Raw genomic sequence first — 23,967 nt, forward strand, 5'->3', positions numbered from 1 at the left:
TATGTCAATATGTGTATCTGTGTGTATTTATGTATGTATGTGCATATGTATGTATGTCTGTCTGTCAGTATGTATTTGTGTGTATGTATGTCCTTATGCGTGTCTATGTATGTGTGTTTGTATGTGATGGTTCAGTATGTATAGGAATTCGTTAAAAGAGATGTCAAACCTTAGTCCGGCCCCCGACCGTGTCCGAGGGACCGTGAACTGGCCCCCTGTTTGAAAAGTTTGAGGACCCCTGTTCTACAGGCACTGTGAACTTTCTTTCTTTTGTGTTCATCTGCCTTATCAAACATATTTAAACGTATCCTTATGATATGTTCTGAGTAATTAAGTACCTAGTGATACTCTTGAATCTCCTGACCTGGCTACTAGCCAAGTCTGATTTTGTGTTAATGAGAAATTATATGTGTATGTTATTGTATGTATGTTAGAAATTATATGTGTATGTGTATGTTATCACTTCTTCTATTATCAAAAAAAAAAAAAAAAAATCACCTAATGTCACCTAAATTAAACTTTAAAAATGTTTTAAAAAAAAAAAAAAAAGCTCAGGAATGCTAAACCCACACTTTTTCAGTTAATGTATTTTTTGGCACAGCAGTCTTCGCACTCTTTGGATCACTGTGTCTGTTTTGCATTATATACTGTTGGCAAAATAGCCTTTGCTTCCTCGTGACATTCCATTTATATTCCAACTGTCAGGATTATTCACTAAAGTGAGAATTCAGAGTAAATTTCATAGGGAAATGCTGCACAGACTCCAGTGATTTGGACCTTTAACCCTATGCATAATCAACAATTCCACTTTATTTACACACTAACTGTAGTCTAAGAATACCATGCAATATAAAAGATAACCACCACTGTAAAACATGTTAGGGGAAAATAATGCCATCTTGTGGTTCTTAAAACATTTAAGAACCACTCAACCTTTGGTATCTTTGGACATATACACGCAGCCCTGGGCACCACCCTTTTATGAGAAATAGGTTATTTAAAGGGTCTGCAAGAAGACAACATGCACACACAAATAATGAAGACCTTACACCAAGACCTTAGGAGAAGACACATCCATTATATAAAAAACTATATTTTCACAAATGTATCGACACAGCAAGCATAATACATGATTGGAATTCTTTAAAATAAAATGAAAATTCTTTGTATTTTCAATTTATTTTTTTTTTAAATAAATAAAAGTGGAGAAAGGTTTGTGAATTTTTTTGAAAAGGTAGTAGATATGTCATGATACCATCAAATAGTGATATTTCTACATGTTTTGTGCTCACACATACATGGAATTTCCTGATCAGGGAAAGTCCCGATTTCATAGTTGCATTCCCAAGTTAATTCATCTCCAGCTCGTACATGCCTAAAACGAAAACACAAAGAGAAGCACTTAAAACAAAGAAAGGAAACACTTGGATAAATAATCTGACACAAGAATGGGAGTTATTCACTCAATAACACTTTGTAGTTAATTAAAAACCAGATTGTACAATTTACACACAAATGGCTTTTAAAATATTCTCCAACCCAGCCATAGCTGTAATTGAGAGACATACTAGATACAGCACTCACCAAGTAACCCAGGTGCTCTGAAGCCAGGGCTGGTCAGGCCTCTGTCTCAAGATATGCAGAATAAATAACGGTTCAGGCACTCCAGGATAACAAATAGCAGTTTTATTGGGGCAAAAGTAGCAACGTTTTGACTCTAGCTTGATAAAGACCTAGTAAGGTCGAAACGTTTTAGTTTGTGCCCCAATAAAGCTGCTATTTGTTATCCCAGGGTGCCTGAACTGTTCTTTATTCTACAGCTATAATTCAGTGACATGTGAATAAAAGGCGAATAAATGCACTGAAGCCATATTAATAACAGATCGAGAGTATGTAATACAGTGAAGATGCCAATGTAATCATTTTTAATTAACATTAACCTGCAGGCCATAAAATTAAGCATTTTACAACATGAAGTAACTTGTAAAGTGGCGACAGTAAACCTTGTGGTCATGCCTTGTTCACTGCTACAAATAACATAGGTTGCCTTTAAAGGTAGGTTGATTTTTTTTTTTTTTAAGATTACATTTTAAATTAAAGGGTATAAGACTCTGGCTCGTGCAAAGTACAGTGCTCCTTTTATACATTATCTTTTGAGGTGTCATTTTGTCAAAGTTATATGGTGCAGCATCCAGACACTACACCAACAAGTGAGAAGTCTTTCCTTTCCTCCCTTGTACTTGCGGAGTGCCGCCAACAACCTGGTCCACAAAGGTACACCCGCACACAATAACTGCCTCCTGGGTTCCTTTCAAACTTTAAAATAACTCCGGTGTTACAGTGTCATTATTATATTTTTGGATTTCAGACAAGAGTTCTTTATTAGACAAAAAAATGATTTTGTTTTCTGTTATATAAGTCTGGCACTGCAGCTCTATAAAAGAGCTGTGCAGCTTTGGACTCTTTAAAAAATGTTTTATTATTTTTGCATATTTTTTGATGTTGTATATATAAAATAATGGATAAAAAAAAACAACCAGAAAACCACTCAAATTGGTTAACACCCTGGTATTTTTTTTTTTAATTTATCAACAATTTCCAGTTTAGTGAGCATCTCTGACAGGTTTACTCAGGAATGGGAAAATTACCAGATTTCAGAGGTAATTCAAAGTGAATTTAAAAGTTTTAGACCAAAATATCCAAACTGGAAAATTAAGATATTATATTGGTTTGGCTATTTTGGCCTGAAAACTGGTGACACGTTAGTGAATATATTTTTGCTTTCATTAATCTAGGGGTTGTTTCACTAGAATGATTGGGATTAAAATATGGGTGTACTTTTTTTTACCATATTGACAAACCTACCTTAAGCGTACAGTTATCCATGTGTTTGTGAATCACAGGCTTCCCATACAGAAGCCTGGGATTGGATCATTGTGCTGGCTCAAAGCGCACATGCACACTCCGGGCTCGTGAGGGTTGGAGGGAGGAAGTGTTTGGTTTAAAAAAAAAAAAAAAAGCAATTGAGTGAGTTAGGAGGGGGTACCCACAGCAAGGGTGGCACATGGTACTCCAAGAGATTTAGGTTGGAAAGGGGAGAACTAGCTTCCCCTAAAGATTTTAACACCTTGTTGGTGTGTTGACAACAGACGCAATTAATGCACAGAACGGAGTTGTGGGCTGCCAATGTCACGTGTGCCAAGGGTGCAACTATCCCTCAACACACAATTAGCTTTTTTTTTTTTCTCATTTATCGTTTTTATTAGTGCAAATTTGCAACACATCACTTTGCAGGCAAGGTACATAATACAGATACAAACATTACATATGAATACTATTTCGACCTTCCTTTACAATGTTGACATACGACATGCGTAACTGGATGTGATACATACAGCATTTCAAAATAATGTTTACGAAAGTTTTTTTAGTAACAGGGAGGGGGGTAGGGTACAGAAGAAAAGAGGGGGAATGGGGTAGGGGAGGGCCCTAGATTAATATACAACAGTGCTTTCATTGAAAACATAGCAGGTTAATGTGCAAAATGATTTGACTCGATCTAGTCCATTATTACCACTAGGTTCGTTCGGGTTTCATATCACATCCCACTTATCATATTCTAATTGGTTCTAATTGGTTAGCCAGCTTGCCCACTCCTGTTCATATTTGTCCGAGCGCCCTGACATTTTGTACGCCACCTTCTCATATGCACTAATTGTGTCCATCTTGGCTATTACTTGTTCTAATTGGGGTGCTTGTTTGCATTTCCAGTTGCCGGCTATCGCAATTTTTGCTACTGTGAGTATGTTCAAAATCACTTTTTTGTGAGGAAGTGAGTTCAGATTACATATAACATGGAGAATATAATTTTCCGGGCGTAGGGGCACATAGATGCCGGTCTTGTGGGAGATTAAGGATTGGACCTGTGTCCAGTAATTCTGTAAGGAGGGGCATGCCCAGAAGGTGTGAAGCATAGTACCAATGGCTGCTTCGCATCTCCAACATATGTTCTTAGTACCTGAATACATTGTCGCTAACCTCTGTGGGACTAAGTACCACCTCATATTTACTTTGCAATAGGCTTCCCATAATGAGAGGCCGCTTGAGGCTTTTTTCGTGTTTTCCATTGCTGCCTGCCAGTCCTCACGGGAGACTTGGCACCCCATTTCCCCCTCCCATTTCACCATGTAAGGTAGCTTGTCGGGGATGTTGTTGGTGGTGATCGCAGTGTAACACAGTGAAAGTGGTTTTGCGAACTTGGACAGCGATAGTTGGCCCGGGGTGAATGCCGGGTCTATCTGTTCGCATTGTGTTTGTTTACTACGGGTTTGTATGATATTTTTAATCCGTAGGTATAGATATAGATCTCTCGGGGTTAGTCCTAGGTCTGCTTGCATGTCTGGAAAAGGTTTTATTTCTCCCCCTTTCAGAAGGTCACCGACCACCTTGGCTCCTTTAGCTGTCCATTTCCCTACTTGTATATCTGGGGAGTAGGCTGCTAGTGACGATAGTGGGGCCTTTTTGAATAATTGTATTGGGTCTAACACCAGCGGACACCAGTTTCTCCATGCTTTGAGCAGGGCGCTCGAACAGTGGAGATACGGGCCCGAGTGTGTCCTATGTGGTGCGCACGTCCATAGGTAGTGAGCAATGTTTTTACTGTCCAGGCACGCATTTTCTAGGGACATCCATAATGGGGTGCGGGGCGAATTAAATTCTCTAATGAGTCTGATCCCTTGCGCCAGAAAGGACGCTTTGTAGTAAGCTGTGATGTCAGGCATGCCCAACCCTCCCTTGGTGTATGGGAGGCCCATACATCTTCTGGACACTCTTGGGGGTTTTCTTTTCCAAACGTGTGCATTGATAGTACTTTGGAACTGTTTGAGCAACGAGTTTGGCAAAGAAATAGGTAGGGTTCGGAAGAGGTACAGTATATGCGGTAGGATCATCATTTTAACCAAGTTAATGCGACCCAGCCATGAGACCTCCAGCCCCGTCCATTTGGCCAGGGTAGTTGTGATGCGTTTTAATGTAGGATAATGGTTTTCTTTAGTTAATTTGTGAGGGGATTTGGTGAGTTTCACTCCTAAGTATTGGATTGAGGTTGTGCGCCAGTCAAAAGAGTGTTGTGATGTTAGAGTGTCTACTACAGTTGTCGGCAGATTAAGTGGTAGGGCTTGTGTTTTGGCTATATTGTTTTTGTAGTACGACACCATACCATAATTTTTTAGTAGGTTTAAAAGAGAGGGCAGGGATGACTCCGGCTTGGTAATGAAAAGTAAGATGTCGTCAGCGAATAGGGCTAGTTTTTTGGTACCCCCTGGGGTGCACACCCCATGAATGGAAGGCTCTTGTTTAATGAATCTGACCAATGGTTCTAAGCATAAAATGAAAATTAGGGGGGAAAGCGGGCAGCCTTGACGGGTGCCGTTACGAATGTCGAAGGGTTTGGAGACAAAGCCAGTGCTGAACACTTTGGCTGATGGGTTCTGATATAGAGCCATTATACTAGAACGAAAAGTCGGGGGGAATCCCAGTTTAGCAAGAGTGAGCAGCATGTAATTCCAGTGCAGGCGGTCAAATGCCTTCTCGGCATCGAGCGCGAGTAGTAGTCCCGCTTGTCTCGAGGCATTTGCCCAGTCCACCAGGTTTAAAAAATGTCTGGTGTTGTCCCCTACCTGTCGGCCCTGTACAAAGCCAGCCTGTTCTTCCGAGACTAGGTCCGGGATTATCTGTTTGAGCCTTGAGGCCAGTAGCTTAGCGTACAACTTGGTATCAGCATTTAAAAGGGATATCGGGCGTAGGTTTGCGCAATGTGTGGGCGGTTTATTGGGTTTGGGGAGAGTTATAATGTGGGCTTCCTGCATTTCTTTGGGCATAATCCCTACTTCTTTGATACGATTAAACAGCGTTGTGAGGGGTCCATTTAGTTGTTTAGCCAATTTTATATAATAATAGTTGGATAGACCATCGGGGCCGGGGGCTTTGTGTTTGGGCAGAGAGAGTATCGCTGTCTCAACTTCCTCGTGCGTGAAGGGGCTTTCCAAATGAGTGCATTGCTCCTGCGTTAGTTTGGTTAATGTTGTTTTTTCTAGGAAGCTGGTGATTTCAGCATCCGTGGGTTGGTACGTAGAAGAGTCGGACTCTAGTTGGTATAGGGAAGCATAATAGTTTGCTAGTTCGTTCACTATATCTTGGGGATTGTACAGTTTATCCCCAGTACCTGAGGTTATATAGGGAATTTTAGATTGTAATTTCGTCTGTTTCGCTTTCCTCGCTAACAGTCTACCCGCCTTGTTGCCCATTGTGTAATGCGTTTGTCTTAAAAAGCGTAGGTGGCGTTCTGTCTTCGCTAGGTTTAGGTCATGTAGCTGTTTACGGAGTAGTAGCAGTTTCTTGTGTGTGGTTTTATTTGGGCTCTCTTTGTGGATGGCCTCTAGTTTGATCAGTTCCTGTTCTGTATTATATAGTAACGTGTTGTGAGTACGCTTGGCCCTAGCTCCTATCTGAATCAGTTCGCCCCTTACGACCGCCTTATGGGCCAGCCATTGCATGGTTGTGGATGTTGGGCAGTTTGCGTGGGCCTTAAAATATTCTTCTACTCTATTTTGAATGCGCTGGAGATGAACCGGGGTGTCCAGTAGCCCGTCATTTAGTCGCCATGTGCCTCTACCCCTAGTAGGGTATGGGATACGCATAGTCACTGTATGTGGGGCGTGATCAGACCAAGTGATAGGGCCTATCGATGCCTTGGTGACAAAGGGTAGCGTTTTAGTGTCAAATAAGCAGAGGTCAATTCTCGTGTACGTCCTGTGGACTGTAGAGTAGTATGTATAGTCTCTGTCTCTCAGATTAAGGTTTTTCCAAGCGTCATAATAGTTGTGTTCGTGCATTAGTTTCCTGAGGTGTTGGCCTAACGAGACTGAGTGGAGTTGGGGCGGTTTATTGTCTTCCCTTCGTATATCTACCTCAGGATCTGGAGCGCAGTTGAAGTCCCCACATATAATTGTGTGCCCCATTTTCATACTGTCAACCTTGCGAAAAACCTTAGTGAGGAAGGATTTTTGTTTAATATTAGGTGCATAAATAGATGCGATCGTCATCAGTAGGCCATTTAGAGAGCCTACCAGAATCAGCAGTCTCCCGTCTCGACCTGCAAATTGGTTGGTAGGGGTGAACACCCAATCTTTGTGGAAGTATATAGAGACACCTTTGGCCTTGGTGGGGGACATAGCATCATAACTTTGTGGGTACTGCTTGGTATAAAATTTAGGAGGGTTGTTGATACAGAAATGTGTTTCCTGCAAGCTAACAATGGCCGCTTTTGATTTGGACATCTCTGTCAAAGCCATTCTTCGTTTGTGTGGGCTATTGAGGCCTTTAACGTTTAGGTTGAATATTACAAGGGAGTCATCCATAATCGTGTTGTGACGCCGGTTGGCGTAGGGGAGCTATAATAACATTTGCACCTCGGTGTGGGCATTGTGGAGGTAGATCAGGGCCGAAGGGAGTTGGAGATAGAGTAGTGGGACTGGAAAGGGGAATAGGTAGTGGGTAACTATAATACAGATATAAACAATGCAAATATGAATACAAATATAGCGCCATTAAGAGCGCCGGCGCTCTGCACGGGTGAGGTGTGAGAGGGCAACGGTTCCCTCTCACACTACTCATCCTGGGGTCGTGCCGATAGAAAATCGGGCCGAGTGAATAACAGCCTGTCATGAGCGTTATTGTTCACACCCTTGTTGACTGCGGTGCGCCCCGTTCTGTACTTTCATTACTGTGTACAGGACATTAACCGTGGCCAAGGACTCATCTGGGAAACCTTAGGAGTAACACTTAACGTTTACATAGTTTAAACATTCCACATATGTCATACTCACAAACCCATGCGGTACACAGATCTTATCGTGATGACATTATACAGGCAGATTGTCCTTTAGATGGTAAGTACGACAAAGTCCATGTTTAGTACAGTCGGGGCCTGAGCGGGTGTCAATTGTTCTTACGTGGCGAGCCCGCCATCTGCCATTCTGCACGTGGTCTTGTCGTCGAGTTTGAGCTCGAAGTTTCTCGGTCTTGTAGCGGGAACAGTCCCCATTCCTTCAGCAAACGCATCCCCACCTCCGGATCATTAATAATGTGTGATTTGGCGTTTCTCCATACTAGCAGTTTAGTTGGGTAACCCCATCGATACTGTATATCGTTGTTTCTTAGGGTCTTTGTGACCGTAATGAATTCCCTCCGTCTGTTCATCGTCATGGCCGACAGGTCTGCAAAAAGTTGGATATTAGCGTATGGGTCTGGCATTTTTGGTAATTTTCTTGCGGCTTGCAGTAGAGAGTCCTTTGTTTTGTAATAATGGAAGCGCACCACCACGTCCCGTGGCGTGTCTTGCCGTAGGTTTTGTGGTTTCGGTAACCGGTGTGCGCGGTCCATGAGCCACTCATTGCCCGCCATACTTGGTATCAATGTCTTGTATAGGGACAGGAGGAATTGTGGCAGTTGGTCCCTTGAGACGGATTCTGGTACGCCACGGAAGCGTATATTGTTGCGCCGTGAGCGGTCTTCCATGTCTGCGAGTTTGCTTTTAAGGAATTGTTGTTCCTCTAATATGGATTGTATTGTGTCCGCCATGGTGTCGTGCGCGGCACATAAATCGTCAGTGCGCGTTTCTAGATTGTTCGTTCTTTCCCCCAGTTCAGCTATCTCATTCTTGATGTCATTCGTAGCTTTTTTTAGGTCCGATTGCAGGGACACCCTGAAGTCTTGTAACATGGTGAATAATTTCTTTTCTGTAACCGGAGCGTCGGTGTATTGCTGCTCCTCACCTTCAGTGTGAGTATTTGCGGCCTGCATTGTTTCCTGCTCCTCGCCTCCGCCATCTTGTGCCGGTCGCGGCCGGTCTCTTTTAGCATGGCGTATCGGGTCTGTAAGCTTAGTTTGCTTCGCAGGGGCCATTGCCTTGTTCTGTTAGGGTAGTACACCCAGGTGTGGATGTCCGTCGGGCGAAAACGCTGCTTTAAATCACGCTTTTGGCTGTTTCGGACCGGGAGCTCTTACTCCATGCGTCCGTTCGTCTCGGCAGTCGGCCACGCCCCCCACACAATTAGCTTTAACGCAGTATGTGCAGTGCCACTTCAAATTACTGAAGTGGTCATGGTAGTCCTTTTAAATTAATGTGTACAGGTTTGTGTGTCATCTGATGTGTACGAGGGCACGTGAAAGCTATCCTGAAATAACATTTTACAGCAAGAGTATAAAATCTGTGAATGGTCCAAACCTGTTTGTGAAGAAGGCCACCCACGGGAATTGTTTGTGGTGTGTTTCTACATATACATGTTGTATGAACAGATTCGGAGAACAGCTATGCTGTATTAAAAAGAAGAAAAAACTATTTAAATAAATATTATACATACCACTGCTTGCACTATACAGTTAAACACTTTACACCCATATTAAAACATTTATAAAAAAACATGGCCCAGAGTGCATACTTTCATTTCTACATGGGGATATTATAAGTTATACATCATTTATTGGGTCTTGCCCCACTGCGAATGGCCTGTTTCCCTCCCATATAAGCAAACAAGTGACAACTAAAGGGGATGGTTTAAATAAATCTAAGCTGACCATACAGAAGCTTGCCTACAACAAGAATTATTTTTTGCATTAGGAATATAAGAGACAATACAATTAGAAAATGGTTGAGTGGATTACATTAGTTGAACCTTCAAAATATTTATTCAGTTTGCAAAGGCAAATACTTACACTTACTTAGAACTTTGTTCTAAAACAAAGTTTGCAAAGAAAAAAAAAAAAGAAAAAAGTCACACAAAACAGACCCCAAATGTATTCCTTGAGATGCAGTTTGTAGCGGGGGGGGGGGGGGGGGGGGAGGAGAGATAGACAAAAAAACTCTCTCAAATTTGTAGTAAATTCTGAGAAAAATAACAAATACACTATAGTTCAGATTATCCTTATTAATTAATATATTACAAATACATATGTGTGGGGGTTACACTAACATGTACCAGAGCCCTATTAACCCTGGCTCTGGGCGAGAGACTCCTCTTTGAGAGGGAATAACTCACAGCTCAGGCAGCCAGACTGTGGATTCCAATAGTGGCAATCTTTTTAAGATAGTAGCTGTAGGGATGACAGAACCAAAAAGAACTCCAATGGCACAGTAGAACTTTACCTTTTATTAGGTAAAACAATTAAAACTGCTTACATCCAGCATTGGTGGGCATACACGAGCAGTGATCCCACATTCAAGCAGACTTTTAGATTTTACACCCGGGTTTCGCAGAGTGCTGGGTCTTAGCTCTACCTCCCGATGAAGTTTCAGTGACGTGGCTTGCCCACCACTTTTCCTCAGGGCTTCATCAGACAATGCCCATCTCTCCCTCCTCCAGCGTGCAAGTCTCTTAACTCCACCTCTGCTGTTCTCTTATTGGTCAAAATCCATTCTGCAGCTGGGGGGAGTTTGCTACATATTAAACCTTTATGGCAATTCCATCTTCTAAATAGGAATCATGTACAGTTCTTTATATTCAGGTTATCAGTCCTTATATACATTCATATGCATTTAATACTACTATTCAATATTCACATTTATACCCTGATTTGCATTCTATACATTATTCTTCTGTATGGATATTAAAGGGGTTTAAAAAATAAGTAAATTTAAAAAAATAAAAAGATTGCCACTATTGGAATCCACAGTCTGGCTGCCTGAGTGCTGTGTGAGTTATTCCCTCTCAAAGAAGAGCCTTTCTCACCCAGAGCCAGGGTTGATAGGGCTCCCGCACATATGTATTTCTAATATATTATTTAATTAATAAGGATAATCTGCAGTATAGTGCATTTGTTTTTCAGAATTTACTTCAAATTTGATGTTAAGTATGATTTGAGCAACACTTCTCTTTTGTTTTTTGGTTCTTTAATGTGTATGTATGCATGCATGCATGCTGCTGACCTCATCTCTGCTTGCTAAAGCTCCATATGACTGAATTAGTGACCAGAGATTGACTCTGGAATTTCAGATTCTTCATACATATTCATAATAGGCTGACCAAAAAACCTGCACAAAGGGACAGTGAGATGCAAGTTTCTTTTTATACTCTTGAGGGAGGGGAGAAGAGGACATTTAAAGGGACACTATGGTCACCCAGACCTTGTTGGTTTGTTCTTTTTTCAAATCTAATGTATTTATTTAAAAAAAATAATAAGGTTTACATTGCAGGATTAAAGCCACATCTAGTGGCACTCATGTAGACAGCCACTAGAGGCACTTCTGTAGCACAGAGTAAAACCCTGTCAAATGACGACAGTGCTTTCCTATAGCAATGCTTGGATGGTTGCTGTGCATGTGCATCAGCTCCTCTGTGAAGAATAGCAGTGGATTGGACCACACTGGAGGAGGCCATTTTCCCCAGAATTAAACCCCTTATCTTTCTAAGTACAATTATCAGAGAACACAGGATTCGGATTAATTGCTTCATGTTATACCTACATTCAAAAACCGCCCTACATTCCCTTCTTTTGATGCGTCTAAGTAATACTCATTTTCTTCAGAGAATGGAGCTTCAGAAGCCAACAAACAAACAGTAGCCTTGCTTGATTCATCTTTTGGCTCACATGAAGAGGTTTCCAATGGACATATATCAGATAGCATTGATGTATTGCTATCATCTGAGATATACCCTACAGCCTTTTCTGACGTGTTGGTTGTAGTCTCTGCTACGCGTACCACATTATCAGCCTCGCATTCGTCTGAAATACAACCAAAAGAAATATAACAAAATACTATTTTTTTTTAATTTTATTTTTTTAAACAGCTGGAACAAGTCTCTTACAGCAAACCTGTTCATCTCAACATTTAACAGCCACTAAAACAATATGTATTGTATGATTAAGATAATTGACCTATTCTTTTCATTTAGGCGCCATTAATGGGTTACTTATCTTCTATCTAGCTTGCTGTAGCTTTGTGGGTGTTACAGTAATGTAACAACAACAACCTCCTGATTACTCCTTCCACCAACATTAGATCTGCTTGGCAGCCCTTTCCCGAGATTCCAACACACTAGTTTCAATGCCAGCACATCAACATCAGAATGGAGTAAGAAGTTCTCGCTAAAGGAGCAAGGCCATGTGTTATGGTCGCTGTGCAATCTGGAGAAATGCCTGCACTACTCTTATCCAGTAATTCATAGAGATTTATGCCAGATTTATGCCAACAACTGAACAACATATTTTAAAAATAGATGTATTTGAAATCATTTGTTAGTAATTCTGCTAGCACAATATTTTCATATAAAACACAAAAAGCCCTGCAGAGTGTATTCTTTGTAGGATACCTTGGAAATAAACACATGTTAAGAGACATTCTGAGCACCGTAACCACTACTGCCCTCTGCATTTTTACACAAACCAAGGGTTCCACAGGTGCCTACTTGCCTTGCCGCTCACTTGGCAAATTGCAGATGAGGAAGTTATGCTTCGACATTAGCAATGTCAATTCTTTCCAAATTGAAATGGTATTTGTTTAATGAGCAGAACCAGGAGGCAGTGGTACCATAACTACTACAGAAAGCTGTTGTGGTTATGATGATTAGAGTAAAACAAAAAAAAAAAAAATCTAATTAAAAAAATCACCTGTGTGGATCACCTTCCCAGCAGATGGGGAAACCAAATCTTCATCATCTGAACTGTTCTGCAGAATGCAGGATCCCTTAGTGGGAAATAAGACAAGCTGCTTACGGAGAAAAACAGTTCAAGGATGTGCTCAAGATTGCAGAATAGAAAAATAAAGGTTAGACTGCACTAGAAAGAGCTGGAAATAGCTGAATATGGTGGATCTGACCACAGACCAAATAAGTTAAACGGCGGTAATCTCTAAAGTCCTAATAGGGAAAAAACCATCCGACTGCATATGAGGTAATTCGGACTGGAATATCTGCACATTGTTCACACTATTTAACAAGGTCTAGATTTTGTAATTCAGGCTCCAAATTTCATTTGGATTAAATGAGAGATCATACATACACTTTATTTGGTTCTTTTTTGATATTTCTGTTAATAAAATGAAAATGTTGATATAATTGGATTGGTGTATCCAATATATGAATACATAGTATTTTGTTTTAACATATTAAGATAAAGTATATAATCATATAGAAAGACACAAGCGTAACAATTGCAGACCATCTTCCACCCAAATGTATGGATGTACCTCTTCAATGAGTTGCCGTCTGAGTTTTTGTAGAACAGCTGTCCTGGTTTTAGGTCTTTTAATAGGCACGGAGTCTGAAAGTCTTTCCTTAGATGCATCCTTTTTAACTCTGATATAAATAATAAAAAAAAAGAACATGGTTTACCTTACTTAATAAAATAATTGAAATTACCTCTGCATAGATAAAGGTAATACAATTCCTGTTCAAAATGAATCAAAATAAAAAGCTAATAATTCATTGAGACCATTCCAAAAGTACTTTGTGCACAAGCATAAGGTTACAATAACAAATTGTTTTGATAAAAAATCCTTCTCGACTTAAAACTGGCAGTCAGATTCTCTCCTTACCCCACTTTACAGGGGGAGTAGGTGTAAGACTGTGGTAACATGCAGCAGCATTTAGTAAGCAAACTAGGAGATATAGGCGTGCGCAGCCTATTGCATAAGGGTGTGCACCCTAAAGCACAAACACACATGCTGCGTGTATGTATGGATGTATGTATGTATGTACGTACATACACTGCTGTGTGTGTGTGTGTGTGTGTGTGTGTGAGGGTGCTGTGTGGGCGCTGTGTGTGTGTGTAAGGGTGCTGTGTGTGTTTGTGAGGGTGGTGTGTGTGAGGGCACTGTGTGTGTATGTAAGGGTGCTGTGTGTGTATGTGTAAGGGTGCTTTGTGTATGTATTGTGTGGGGCTGGGGGGACCATTTAGTTAATATCCGCCCTCCCTTCTTACCTTTTGTAAGGAGGGGGACCGTGCTGCTGCCATCCCTTGTGGTGCAGTGGTGAGTGAACTCTAGCCTGCAGGGCTAGAGTTCACTCTTGCGAAATCTGAGCGTTAGACTTTAGTGTCTAAAGTCAGGAAGGGCCACATCCTACCGGGGTTGACGCAGCTCCAAATATACATGGGAGAGACCTTAGGCCCAAAACATAGGCAAATGCATGAAATCAGCCCAGTGAAAAGGTGGCAAACTGCATAACACCTACGGAATTGGAATGAGGTCATACGGGAATCCACATGCAGAGGCCTCAGGCTAAAACAATCAGAGAGATACACAAGCCTCCCATGGGAACCTCACGAGAACGCATGTCACACAAAAGTAATGCTCATGATCTTGCTATGTCGGTGACCTGCGTGTCCCACCTGATATACCCTACTGTTATGTGTTTCTTCTGTCAAAATCTTCAATAAAAAAAGATTTACAAAAAAAAAAAAAATAAGTCAGGAAGGGTTGGGGTGAGCCTAGAGGCCCAAATATCGTATGTCGTCGATGCATCATTTAAAAGAGAATATTGTCTCTAAGTATTGCTATATCTGGATGGGATTGTGACATTCAGAATGTCATTCGAAATGCCCCGTAATAAAGCACTTCTGTGCCTCCCAGACGGTCAACAGAAAAACTCTTCTACCTCCTCTCCTTCCTCAAACTCTTCTCACTGTACGTGAAGAACTGTGGTAGTCAACTCCTGGTCCAGCAAAAGGGAGTCATTTATCCTCCAGTACTTCTCAATGGGTTTAAAAAAAGGGGATAACTAATGTGGAAGGAGACTAGGGAGTGGTCTGATCAGGATGAGGTACCTACCTCAGTGGAGTGGAGTTGGGGAGATATTCCTGGGCTAAGAACAAGTAATCAATGGGGTTATAGGTTATATGGACCAAGGAGGGGTTGAGTGAGTAGTCCATCTTACCTGGGCGCAGCGCATGCCAGCAATTCACAAGACCTATACACCGAAAAGATTGCCAAAATAGAGTTCAGGAAAGCCTGTGTTATTGCAGAGACTCCCCTGGAGGTATTCATCAGTGAGTCAAGGGTGATGTTAAGATCAAACCTGTTGATCAATGTCCCTTCAAGGCAGGCAACCACTGAGGAAATTAATGCATTTTTTTTCCTGAAAACAGCTGAAATGAGCAAAAACATATGAGACCTGAGCAGGGATTTACCAAGAGTTTCTCTAAGCTTTTATCTGTTCTCAGATTTCTAATTTTCACAGTTTTTGCTTCAATGTATAGGAATGGCCACTGATGAAGCCCAATAATGGACTATTGCCCACCCGAGTCACCTAGTGTCTCCATGTTGTGCAAGGAGAGGGAGCGGTACATTATAGTTGCAACTGCCACCTGTTTAGCCGAGTAGTTATGAGCTTAGTGTGGTCCTGCATGTCCGGGGCAGCACTTCCCCCTAAAATTGACTTACTGTACTAGGGTCACCTGTGTGACCAGAGCTCCTGAAGGTGGTGCAAGCATATCTGAATGACCAGTTGATGCAATACTCTTGACATTGTATGACATGATATGAGGTGGGCAGGCCAATAATAGATACCCCTTGGGGGAGTCATCTCAAAGGGGGAAGGGGGGAGTTGGAAGGGAGAGGCTTGTTGTTCTTACTGTAAAGAACCCTTTCCTTTAGGTGAAATCTCCTCTCTTGAAGATTAAATGGTTGAGTTCTTGTCTTTTGGACAACTATTAATATACAAATTACCAAAGAACCACTTGGTTATAATATCCCCTCTGAGTCATGTTTTACGCAAGTAAACACGTTTTTAACCTTTTCTACCAACTAAAATCTTACTGCAAGAGCATACTTCTTTAAAATCGGTACCCAAAACGACACAAAAATGACTATGGTGGAGCGCTAGATCATATAAGTGCAAAATAGTTTATTTATTTATTTATTTATTTTAATCATATCTAAAACCTTTTATAGAAAAAGTACTTGTTTATGCAAGTATATTCATACAATTCGGTGTATGTACCTTTAAAATACAATATATACACAATAGTGTAAAAACCTTTTTTCGAACACATAATAAAATGAAAAATGGAACACTCACTTTTCAGGGCTATGTAACTTAGCTCAGGTATGAAAGGTGTGTGGGTCCATAGAGGCGACCACTCCCTTCATGTATGGTATTGTCTTTGCTCAAATAGTCTTATGTAACAGACCCAAAAGATAGAAACACATAGTATAATATGTCGTTAAAAGATTTTGTGCTGCATAAGTAGAATATTTTTTTTTTTAAAAGGTACACCCAATTGTTTGAATGTGCTTGCATAAACAAGACAAGTACTTATTTAAAAAAAAAAAAAAATTTTAAGGTTTTAAATGTGATAACACTAAACTTGTATGATACATAGTGCTCCACTAAAAAAAAAAATACAAAAATTTTTAGCAGTTGCTGTATTTAGTGTGGTAGCTGCTCACCAAGAAATGTATTTGTTTCCACTTAAATTTTAACTTGAATATATTTATTCACTAAATAGCACTTTTGCAGGTACCCAAAACTGCACAGCCTAGTTAAGGTGGTGGTCTTACCAATAATTTATGAAGAGTCAAGGTTATTTTTGTCTTGTGAATTATTTTTTTATGCATAACAATGGGTCCTTAGTGTAATGTAATGTAAAACAGAAGTACCGGGCAATACTTACCGTTTAATTTCGGTCTGACTAGAACTAAAAGATTTTGGATTTGTGCATGGAGTTGAATGCATTAGAATGATCTCAGAGTCAGAATGAGAAACATGTCTTTTCCGATTTACAGGTATTGAAGAGGCACCAGTTGCTTGGTTTCCTTCATCATTATCGAATGTGCTACCTATTGCCATTTTGTTGGATTCTGTGTCAAATGACCGGACAAATATTCTACCTGCAAAGGAGCAAACATTTCATTATTAAATACGATTTACTGGAAAATATCTCAGAATGAAAACAAGCTGTATATTTATGTTCTGACCTTACAAGAAAAAGATGTGACATTCAAATTTTAGAATTGAAGCAGGGCTCTATTTTCCCCATGATGAGAAGGCAGTAGTATTTGCTAAAGAGACTAGGCAGAGAGGACATATCTTTCACTTTTAGTTACGAACTGCCCTTGCGAATCAGACCAATCGTTTGTACTAATTATATAAGTGCTGTTTCCTGTAGATCAGAAGCTCGCTTAAAGGTACACTATAGCATTATCAATACAAATGTGATTTGAATAGCCAAATTTTACTTGGCTTTTTCGTTATAAGCACCTCATGCTGACAACCACTAGAGGCATTAAACCCTGCAATGTAGCAAGCAGAACTGCAATCTTTTACACCAGGGGGGCTAAAATATGTGGGGAAGGGAGAGGGAAGGCACCCAGATTACTTACGATAGTGTCCCTTTAAACTAGCCTTTTTAGTTTCATTAAGTTTCTGGCTATATGTTATAGTCACACTACCTGTATAAATTACAGGGTGTAGTAAACATTTATTGTGAGACTCCTTCTACAGTGGCTCAAACAAGTGCCATTAAAAAGATATCACTCTAGGCAGAGCAAGTACATTTATATCCTCACATTTTCAAATAGCTCTGTATCAGAAAGGGCAATATCTACAGTCAATTTAAAAAATTTCCATAAACTTATCGTTTCTATTGGTCAGCATATAATAGAGGACACAAAGTTTTTCCAAGTACGTATGTTCACCTGTGATTCACCATTTCCATAATAGTATGTAATAAAGAACATTGTTTATGTGCACATTTTTCTTTCTTTCTATTTACCTGCATAGGTGCACACAAACGTCCCACTGTCTACGTCATCCAAGCAGCGGACACCCCAGCCTTTACTTTTTGTCTTGAAAACCTGAAGTCTTACTTGGATGCCATGCTGGACAACTCTATTCTGACACATCTTCGGGTCACACTTGCAAGTTAAATTACATTCATACAATCTGCAAAAACAATATTTTAGGTGAGTTTTCCTTGCTTATCTATAGACTTAATAAAAATAAAGAAATATTTAGAGTCGAGGTGACTTCACTGTGGGGGGAGTGTAGAGGAAGGAATTCTGTCCAGCATTCGGGTCCTAAGGTTTGTAAGTTAGGAACGTATACACCACAGGTTTGCAATCAAATTTAAATAGATAAAAGGGGATGGGGAATAATCAACAAAATATTAACTGCACTAGTCATCCAATGTCATCCATTTAACAGTTACGATGACAAACTCAGAATCTAGAATTGAAAAATGTCACTTGTAAAGTTAACAGAGGATCATGGTTATGCCTACCGTCTTTCCCCGAAAATAAGACCAGGTCTTATATTAATTTGTCCCAAAAAAAATGCACTATGGCTTATTTTCGGGGGAAGTCTTATTTCAGGGAAAAACGTGCTAGAAAGCAAGTCTATGTTCGGGGGAATTCCGCCGAACATAGACCAGTTCACTAGGGCACGGAATCCTGCAAATCTATGTTCGGGACAACCTCACTGAACATAGATATGCTTACTCGCGAATGGAATTCCCCAAACTTAGATTAGCAAACGACTAGGGCTTATTTTCGGATTAGGGCTTATATCAGGAGCGAGCAACCCTCAAAAATTAGCTATGGCATATTTTCGGAGGGAGAGGGGGAAAAATGTCTTATTTTAACATATGATTAATCATTCTTGTGAAAATTAAGACAGGTGCAGAGGTTCCCTGAGGTTGACACATTTTAAAGTAAAATTTAGATTTTGAGAATTAAATATGTGAATATTTTATTTAACATATACATTTTTCAAATTCATCACTACTAACGCCACCACAATAATCTGTATAGTGGCAACAAAAATACAGAATAGAGCTCCATAGATAAGAGGTACATTGGGAAAGTCCAGTAAATAAAGGCAGGATTGTCCCTCCAAGAAATGCAGTTTTTGAAACTCAAGAACTGTTCAGACAGGATCAAAAACCTAAATCATACTTCTCTAGACACTGTCTATGTGGCCTTGTGAAAGAGAAAAGTCACAGTAAAAAAGGTGACAGATGTGTATGCTACTTGCCATTTCCCTCGGTGTTAGTCAAAGCGGTCAAAATAGGGACAGCGTAAGAGCAGGGTGCACCCACAAAGGTAAACTACGGAGATTCCAAATATCTGTTTAGTGCTCACTGCTCAGGTCACTCTAGAACTTTGTAGAACAATCAGGAATGCTGTGAAGTTGTGTGTCCCATTAATGACACAGGATAGCATTACCAGATTATACTGTAGGTAGGAGACTTTGCAAAGTGGAAATTAACGCAATTGGGTACCAGGCCAGCAACAGAAAAAAAATAAAGTGTAACGGGACAGTATAACTATTTCAAAGCATAACGGATGACTGAAATGTGGAATTGTGGTGGTGTTACAGTAATCTATGCTCTAGGTCTTGTGGTCATTTCACATACAATGCCACATTTTCTTTATAAACCCATGAGTGGCACCCAGAGATTGCCCTATCACTGTGATTACTGCTCTAAATTTACCCAGTTTCCTAATCTTGATCCCAGGATACCAGCACATTGCATTTGATGGATTCAAGTCAAAACAGATTATGAATCAAGTCTGTCTTAGTTCAGTGGTCTGTAGGTAAAAATGACATTTAATAAGTGCATTTAGTACACCATGGTGAGAATGTCCACGCAGTGTTACAAAAATCTGTATAGGGGAGAGTTACAAACCTGAGTGAAGGTAAATTTTTAAAAATAATTATACAAGAGGAGAGCCGTCAGTTCTCAGAATTACACCGGTCAGTGAATAAAATATATAAAGTTGCAATTATGAATTTCATAACTATTACAAATGTATTTAAATAATAAATAAATCAGAAGGCGAGCTCTGCTTATACATTTGAGCAAATACTAAATCCTATTCCATATAGTATACCTTTACACCACAAAGTTAGCACATTTCCCAACTCACCCAGTGGGGAGAGGTGAACGAAGCCTTTTGTATTTGTATCCAAGTGTCTTGGCATCTTTTGCCATCTCCGCGTTTTCATGGTATGCTTTGGCAGTCAGCTGTAAACATGCACACTTTGATCTGAAGAGATTACAATTCGGTGAAAAATATAGTGAACCAGCATTCGACAATCTGCTGACAACTCTTCACAATGCAAAAAGATCTTTATCAGCTCTAGACAAGAATTGCACTTTACATTCACAACTTAGAATATTAATCACAATGTGACTGATGACATTTGACAAAAAAAATCAACTTCAGTCTTGTGTCAGAGAGATGAGCAACGATTATTAATCTACAGCTTGAAAATAATGGTTTAGTGATATTCAAGAGGATTTTATCACTGGATTCCTAGTATCAAGGACTTGGTGGACCAACAGTGCAGTGTATTTTTGAGGGGGGGAGAGGTGTGGAGATCTGTGGCCAAAACATGATTTGCACAAATATTATTCGTGCTATCTGTCCGTGAGTGATATTTGTAATTTTAATATTCTACTTAGAATTAAAATATATATTTCATTTACTTTGTCTCATGCTTTTGTTTTTAGGAAAAAAACACTTGTTTAAAAATTACTGTAATTTCTAAGAAGTATTTCCTTATAATATACAAATACTCCCAGCTCCATAACCACTGAAGACTGCTGCCCTTACTTCAGGTCTTCATCTGAAGGATAACCCAGTTGGCTCTACAAGCTGATCAGGGCCATGTAGGAGGTGTTTTTAGACAGTCAGCTAAATGCTCTCGTTCTCAGCCAATGAATGAGGTCCTGGATCAGCTGTGGTTTATTCTGCAGACTACCAGCTTCTCCAGCAGGAGAGGTGCCTGGGCTTCCCAAGTAAGTTGTCAAACAGTGGTAAAATAGTTTGCATATTTACTGTGTGATCGCACTAGATCTGTAGTGGTCATGGTGCTTTGAGTGTCTTCTTAAATGCATAAAGACCATATTAGACAAATGGCTGATGGGTGCATTGTGGCGAGTCAGTTTTATAGTGTAGCCATTTTGATGGATGCTGGCTTATGTGCAATGTTGAAACTTAAAGACTTTATAAGTCTACCTTAAAGAGACACTATAGTCACCCAGACCACTTCAGCTCAATAAAGTGGTCTGGGTGCCAGGTCCCTTAGGTTTTAACCCCTCAGATGCAAACATAGCAATTTCAGAGAAACAGCTATGTTTACATTTGGGGTTAAGCCAGCCTCTAGTGGCTGTCTTCCGGACAGCCACTAGAGGCGCATCTGCAACGCTGGATGCATATTATGCCTCCATCACGCAGAGTGTCCTATGGACACTTTGAATGCGCATGCGGCATTTGCCGCGCATGCGCATTCGGCTCCGCTGACGTCAGCAGAGGGAGGAGAGTTCACCAGCGCCAAGTGAGCCCGGCGCTGGAATAAGGTAAGTGGCTGAAGAGGTTTTAACCCCTTCAGCGTCACAGGAGGGGGACCCTGAGGGTGAGGGCACCCTCAGGGCACTATAGTATCAGGAAAACCGCTTTGTTTTCCTGACACTATAGTGATCCTTTAAATGGTCACTAAGCACCAAAATCTCAACATCATTTTATAGTTCTTGTGGTGCAAGTAGTTTTTAAGTGCTAACCCCTATCTTGGGGACAAAAACTAAACTTTAAAACCTGCTGCTTTTCCTGGCAACCAATGCCAAGCCTCTTAGCTGCAGGTGTGATTATCTGTACAAATCTGTCCAATCTTAGATGACATTGACAGGCTGTGAGTGTCTGAAGCTGCTTAGCCATTGCAGCCTGTCAAAGTCATCCAAGATTTAGAAGGACTATACAAACATGAAATTAATTGAAACTTCGGGCTGATTTAAAGTGGTCATGGTGGTACAAGCCTTGTTTGTGCAGCATGCCATGCAGAAACATTGCACATACAAAGAAATCTGCATTTGTGTGTCGGGGGTTAGAAGCACCCCCGGCACATCTGACTTGGGTAGCCTACAATCAGTTCTCTGCAAAAATTACATCTGTTGGTACATACAGCAAGCTGGCAACAGATGTAATTAGCTTCTCCCATGCAGGCCTAGCTCTACCTCCATTGTTGCAATCAATATTTTTTGGAATTAACCCTTTAAAGGCAAACTCCAGTGCCAGAAAAACGATCCGTTTTTCTGGCACTGGAGGGTCCCTCTCCCTCCCACCCCCCAATCCCCGGTTACTGAAGGGGTGAAAACCCCTTCAGTCACTTACCTGGGACAGCGGCGATGTCCCTTGCCGCTGTCTCCGCCTCCGCGACGCTCCTCCTGGTGATTACGACGGCCGGTGGGCGAGACTAATCTCGCTCACCGGCCGAGGAGACCTAATGTGCATGCGCGGAAATGCCGCGCATGCGCATTACCTCTCCCCATAGGAAAGCATTGAAAAATCATTTCAATGCTTTCCTATGGGGAATAGAGCGACGCTGGAGGTCCTCACACAGCGTGAGGACGTCCAGCGACGCTCTAGCACAGGAAACCTGTGCTAGAAACTAGGAAGTGACCTCTAGTGGCTGTCTAGTAGACAGCCACTAGAGGTGGAGTTAACCCTGCAATGTAATTATTGCAGTTTATGAAAAACTGCAATAATTACACTTGCAGGGTTAAGGGTAGTGGGAGTTGGCACCCAGACCACTCCAATGGGCAGAAGTGGTCTGGGTGCCTACAGTGTCCCTTTAAGTTACAGGAGAGAGCCTGCTTTGTAAAACTACTTAAAAGCAGAAGGCAGCACCCAGTCACAACCATTGCAAAGATTATGGTGCTCAAAGTGTCTTTTAAACAGCAAGATGTTTCAGCAGGGTTTAGTTTAACTACAGTAAGTTTATGAAGAAGACAATCAGGCATTTATAGGCAATTCACCACCACCAGATAATGGGATGAGCTTGAAGTAATTATAGGGTTGTGAGAGTGCAGAGCATTTATTATAGGTAATATTTTTTTTCTACAAGGACAGTAACTTACATGTCAACACAGCCATCTGTACAGTTACAACAGTCAACAAATATGTCTGTGAAGTTATTGATTGAGTATCCGTGTGGCCAGGAAGATTTTCTGTATTTAAAATTGGATGGTCTGGTGCTATCGATTTCATTGCAGAAGGAAACTGGAATGGACTCTGCGTCTTTGCTGATGTCAAAGTCTTCAGCAAGAAAATTGCTGCGGTTAAATGAATTTCGGTCCAATTGGAGATAAGTGTTAAAAGAAAAACAGTCCAAAAATAAAAAGTGACACTGTGTTTCAAAGAGGTAAGAACGCACCTCCTTAAAGCTTCGGAGGCTTTTCCCACAAGGAGCTTTGTAGGTGACATCCAGTGGCCTCGAGATGCAATTTGTTTTTGCATGCCTCCTCTGAAAGCGACACAAGAGTGGGAACTTGAGCGGGTTATTGTTTTTGCTGAAGTTTGGATTAATGTCAAGGAGGCAGGACGGTCCACAGAGGTGAGCCTTAAAACGGTTTGTCTCTTTGGGAACAGATGATGGTCTGGTATTGCATTCAGGCTCTGGAATAGCATCTCCTGTTGCACTGAGAAAAATAAATTTAAAATAGAAGTGTCATCTAATATACAAAGCTAGAACCACAAACCCAAATATATACAGATTAATTCTGACAAAACAATTTTAATTCCAAGGCACTATGAAAGAAACAGATGCAATTCTGGAAAAGAAAAGAGGGTGAGGAGAAGAGAAAACAAAATGGCAAGCTAACTGGGCACTCAATTGACTTTTCAACCCCGATAATCCCTTAAATTATTCACTAAATGTAAGATTTGTCAGCAATTCAAACTGGATTAGAAAATTTAGATCACATTAGCCACACTGAAAAAATCTCCAAGTCAGCTCATGTTGAGTTAATTATAATTTCCACTTTAAAAAATAACCATGTGAGCGTTAGGAGGAATATCTAAAGCAGGCCTTTCCAACCTGTGGCCCCCCCAGATGTTGCTGAACTACAACTCCCATGATTCTTTCAATGAAACAGATATCCTGGGAATCATGGGAGTTGTAGTTCAGCAAC

The 23,967-nt window shown here is 40.7% G+C and overlaps 1 protein-coding gene across 2 annotated transcripts in view; it reads right to left on the reverse strand.

The window, feature by feature from the left end:
- Window positions 1-1,118: 1,118 nt before the first annotated feature.
- SETDB2 (SET domain bifurcated histone lysine methyltransferase 2) overlaps window positions 1,119-23,967 on the reverse strand; it is a 38,979-nt gene continuing 16,130 nt past the window's right edge. The window contains exons 4-12 of one of the 2 annotated variants that reach the window (XM_063428738.1): window positions 22,915-23,475; window positions 19,925-20,044; window positions 17,770-17,939; window positions 16,669-16,885; window positions 13,244-13,352; window positions 12,667-12,742; window positions 11,522-11,781; window positions 9,287-9,375; window positions 1,119-1,375 (exon numbers count right to left, since the gene is read on the reverse strand). In XM_063428738.1, coding sequence (XP_063284808.1) covers window positions 1,258-1,375; window positions 9,287-9,375; window positions 11,522-11,781; window positions 12,667-12,742; window positions 13,244-13,352; window positions 16,669-16,885; window positions 17,770-17,939; window positions 19,925-20,044; window positions 22,915-23,475 — 1,720 coding nt within the window. In that variant the 3' untranslated portion in view covers window positions 1,119-1,257. The remainder of the gene's footprint in view (window positions 1,376-9,286; window positions 9,376-11,521; window positions 11,782-12,666; window positions 12,743-13,243; window positions 13,353-16,668; window positions 16,886-17,769; window positions 17,940-19,924; window positions 20,045-22,914; window positions 23,476-23,967) is intronic. The other variant, XM_063428731.1, reaches the window with a different exon arrangement.

This window comes from Pelobates fuscus, chromosome 1 (genome assembly GCF_036172605.1).
Source record: "Pelobates fuscus isolate aPelFus1 chromosome 1, aPelFus1.pri, whole genome shotgun sequence".
NCBI lineage: Eukaryota > Metazoa > Chordata > Amphibia > Anura > Pelobatidae > Pelobates > Pelobates fuscus.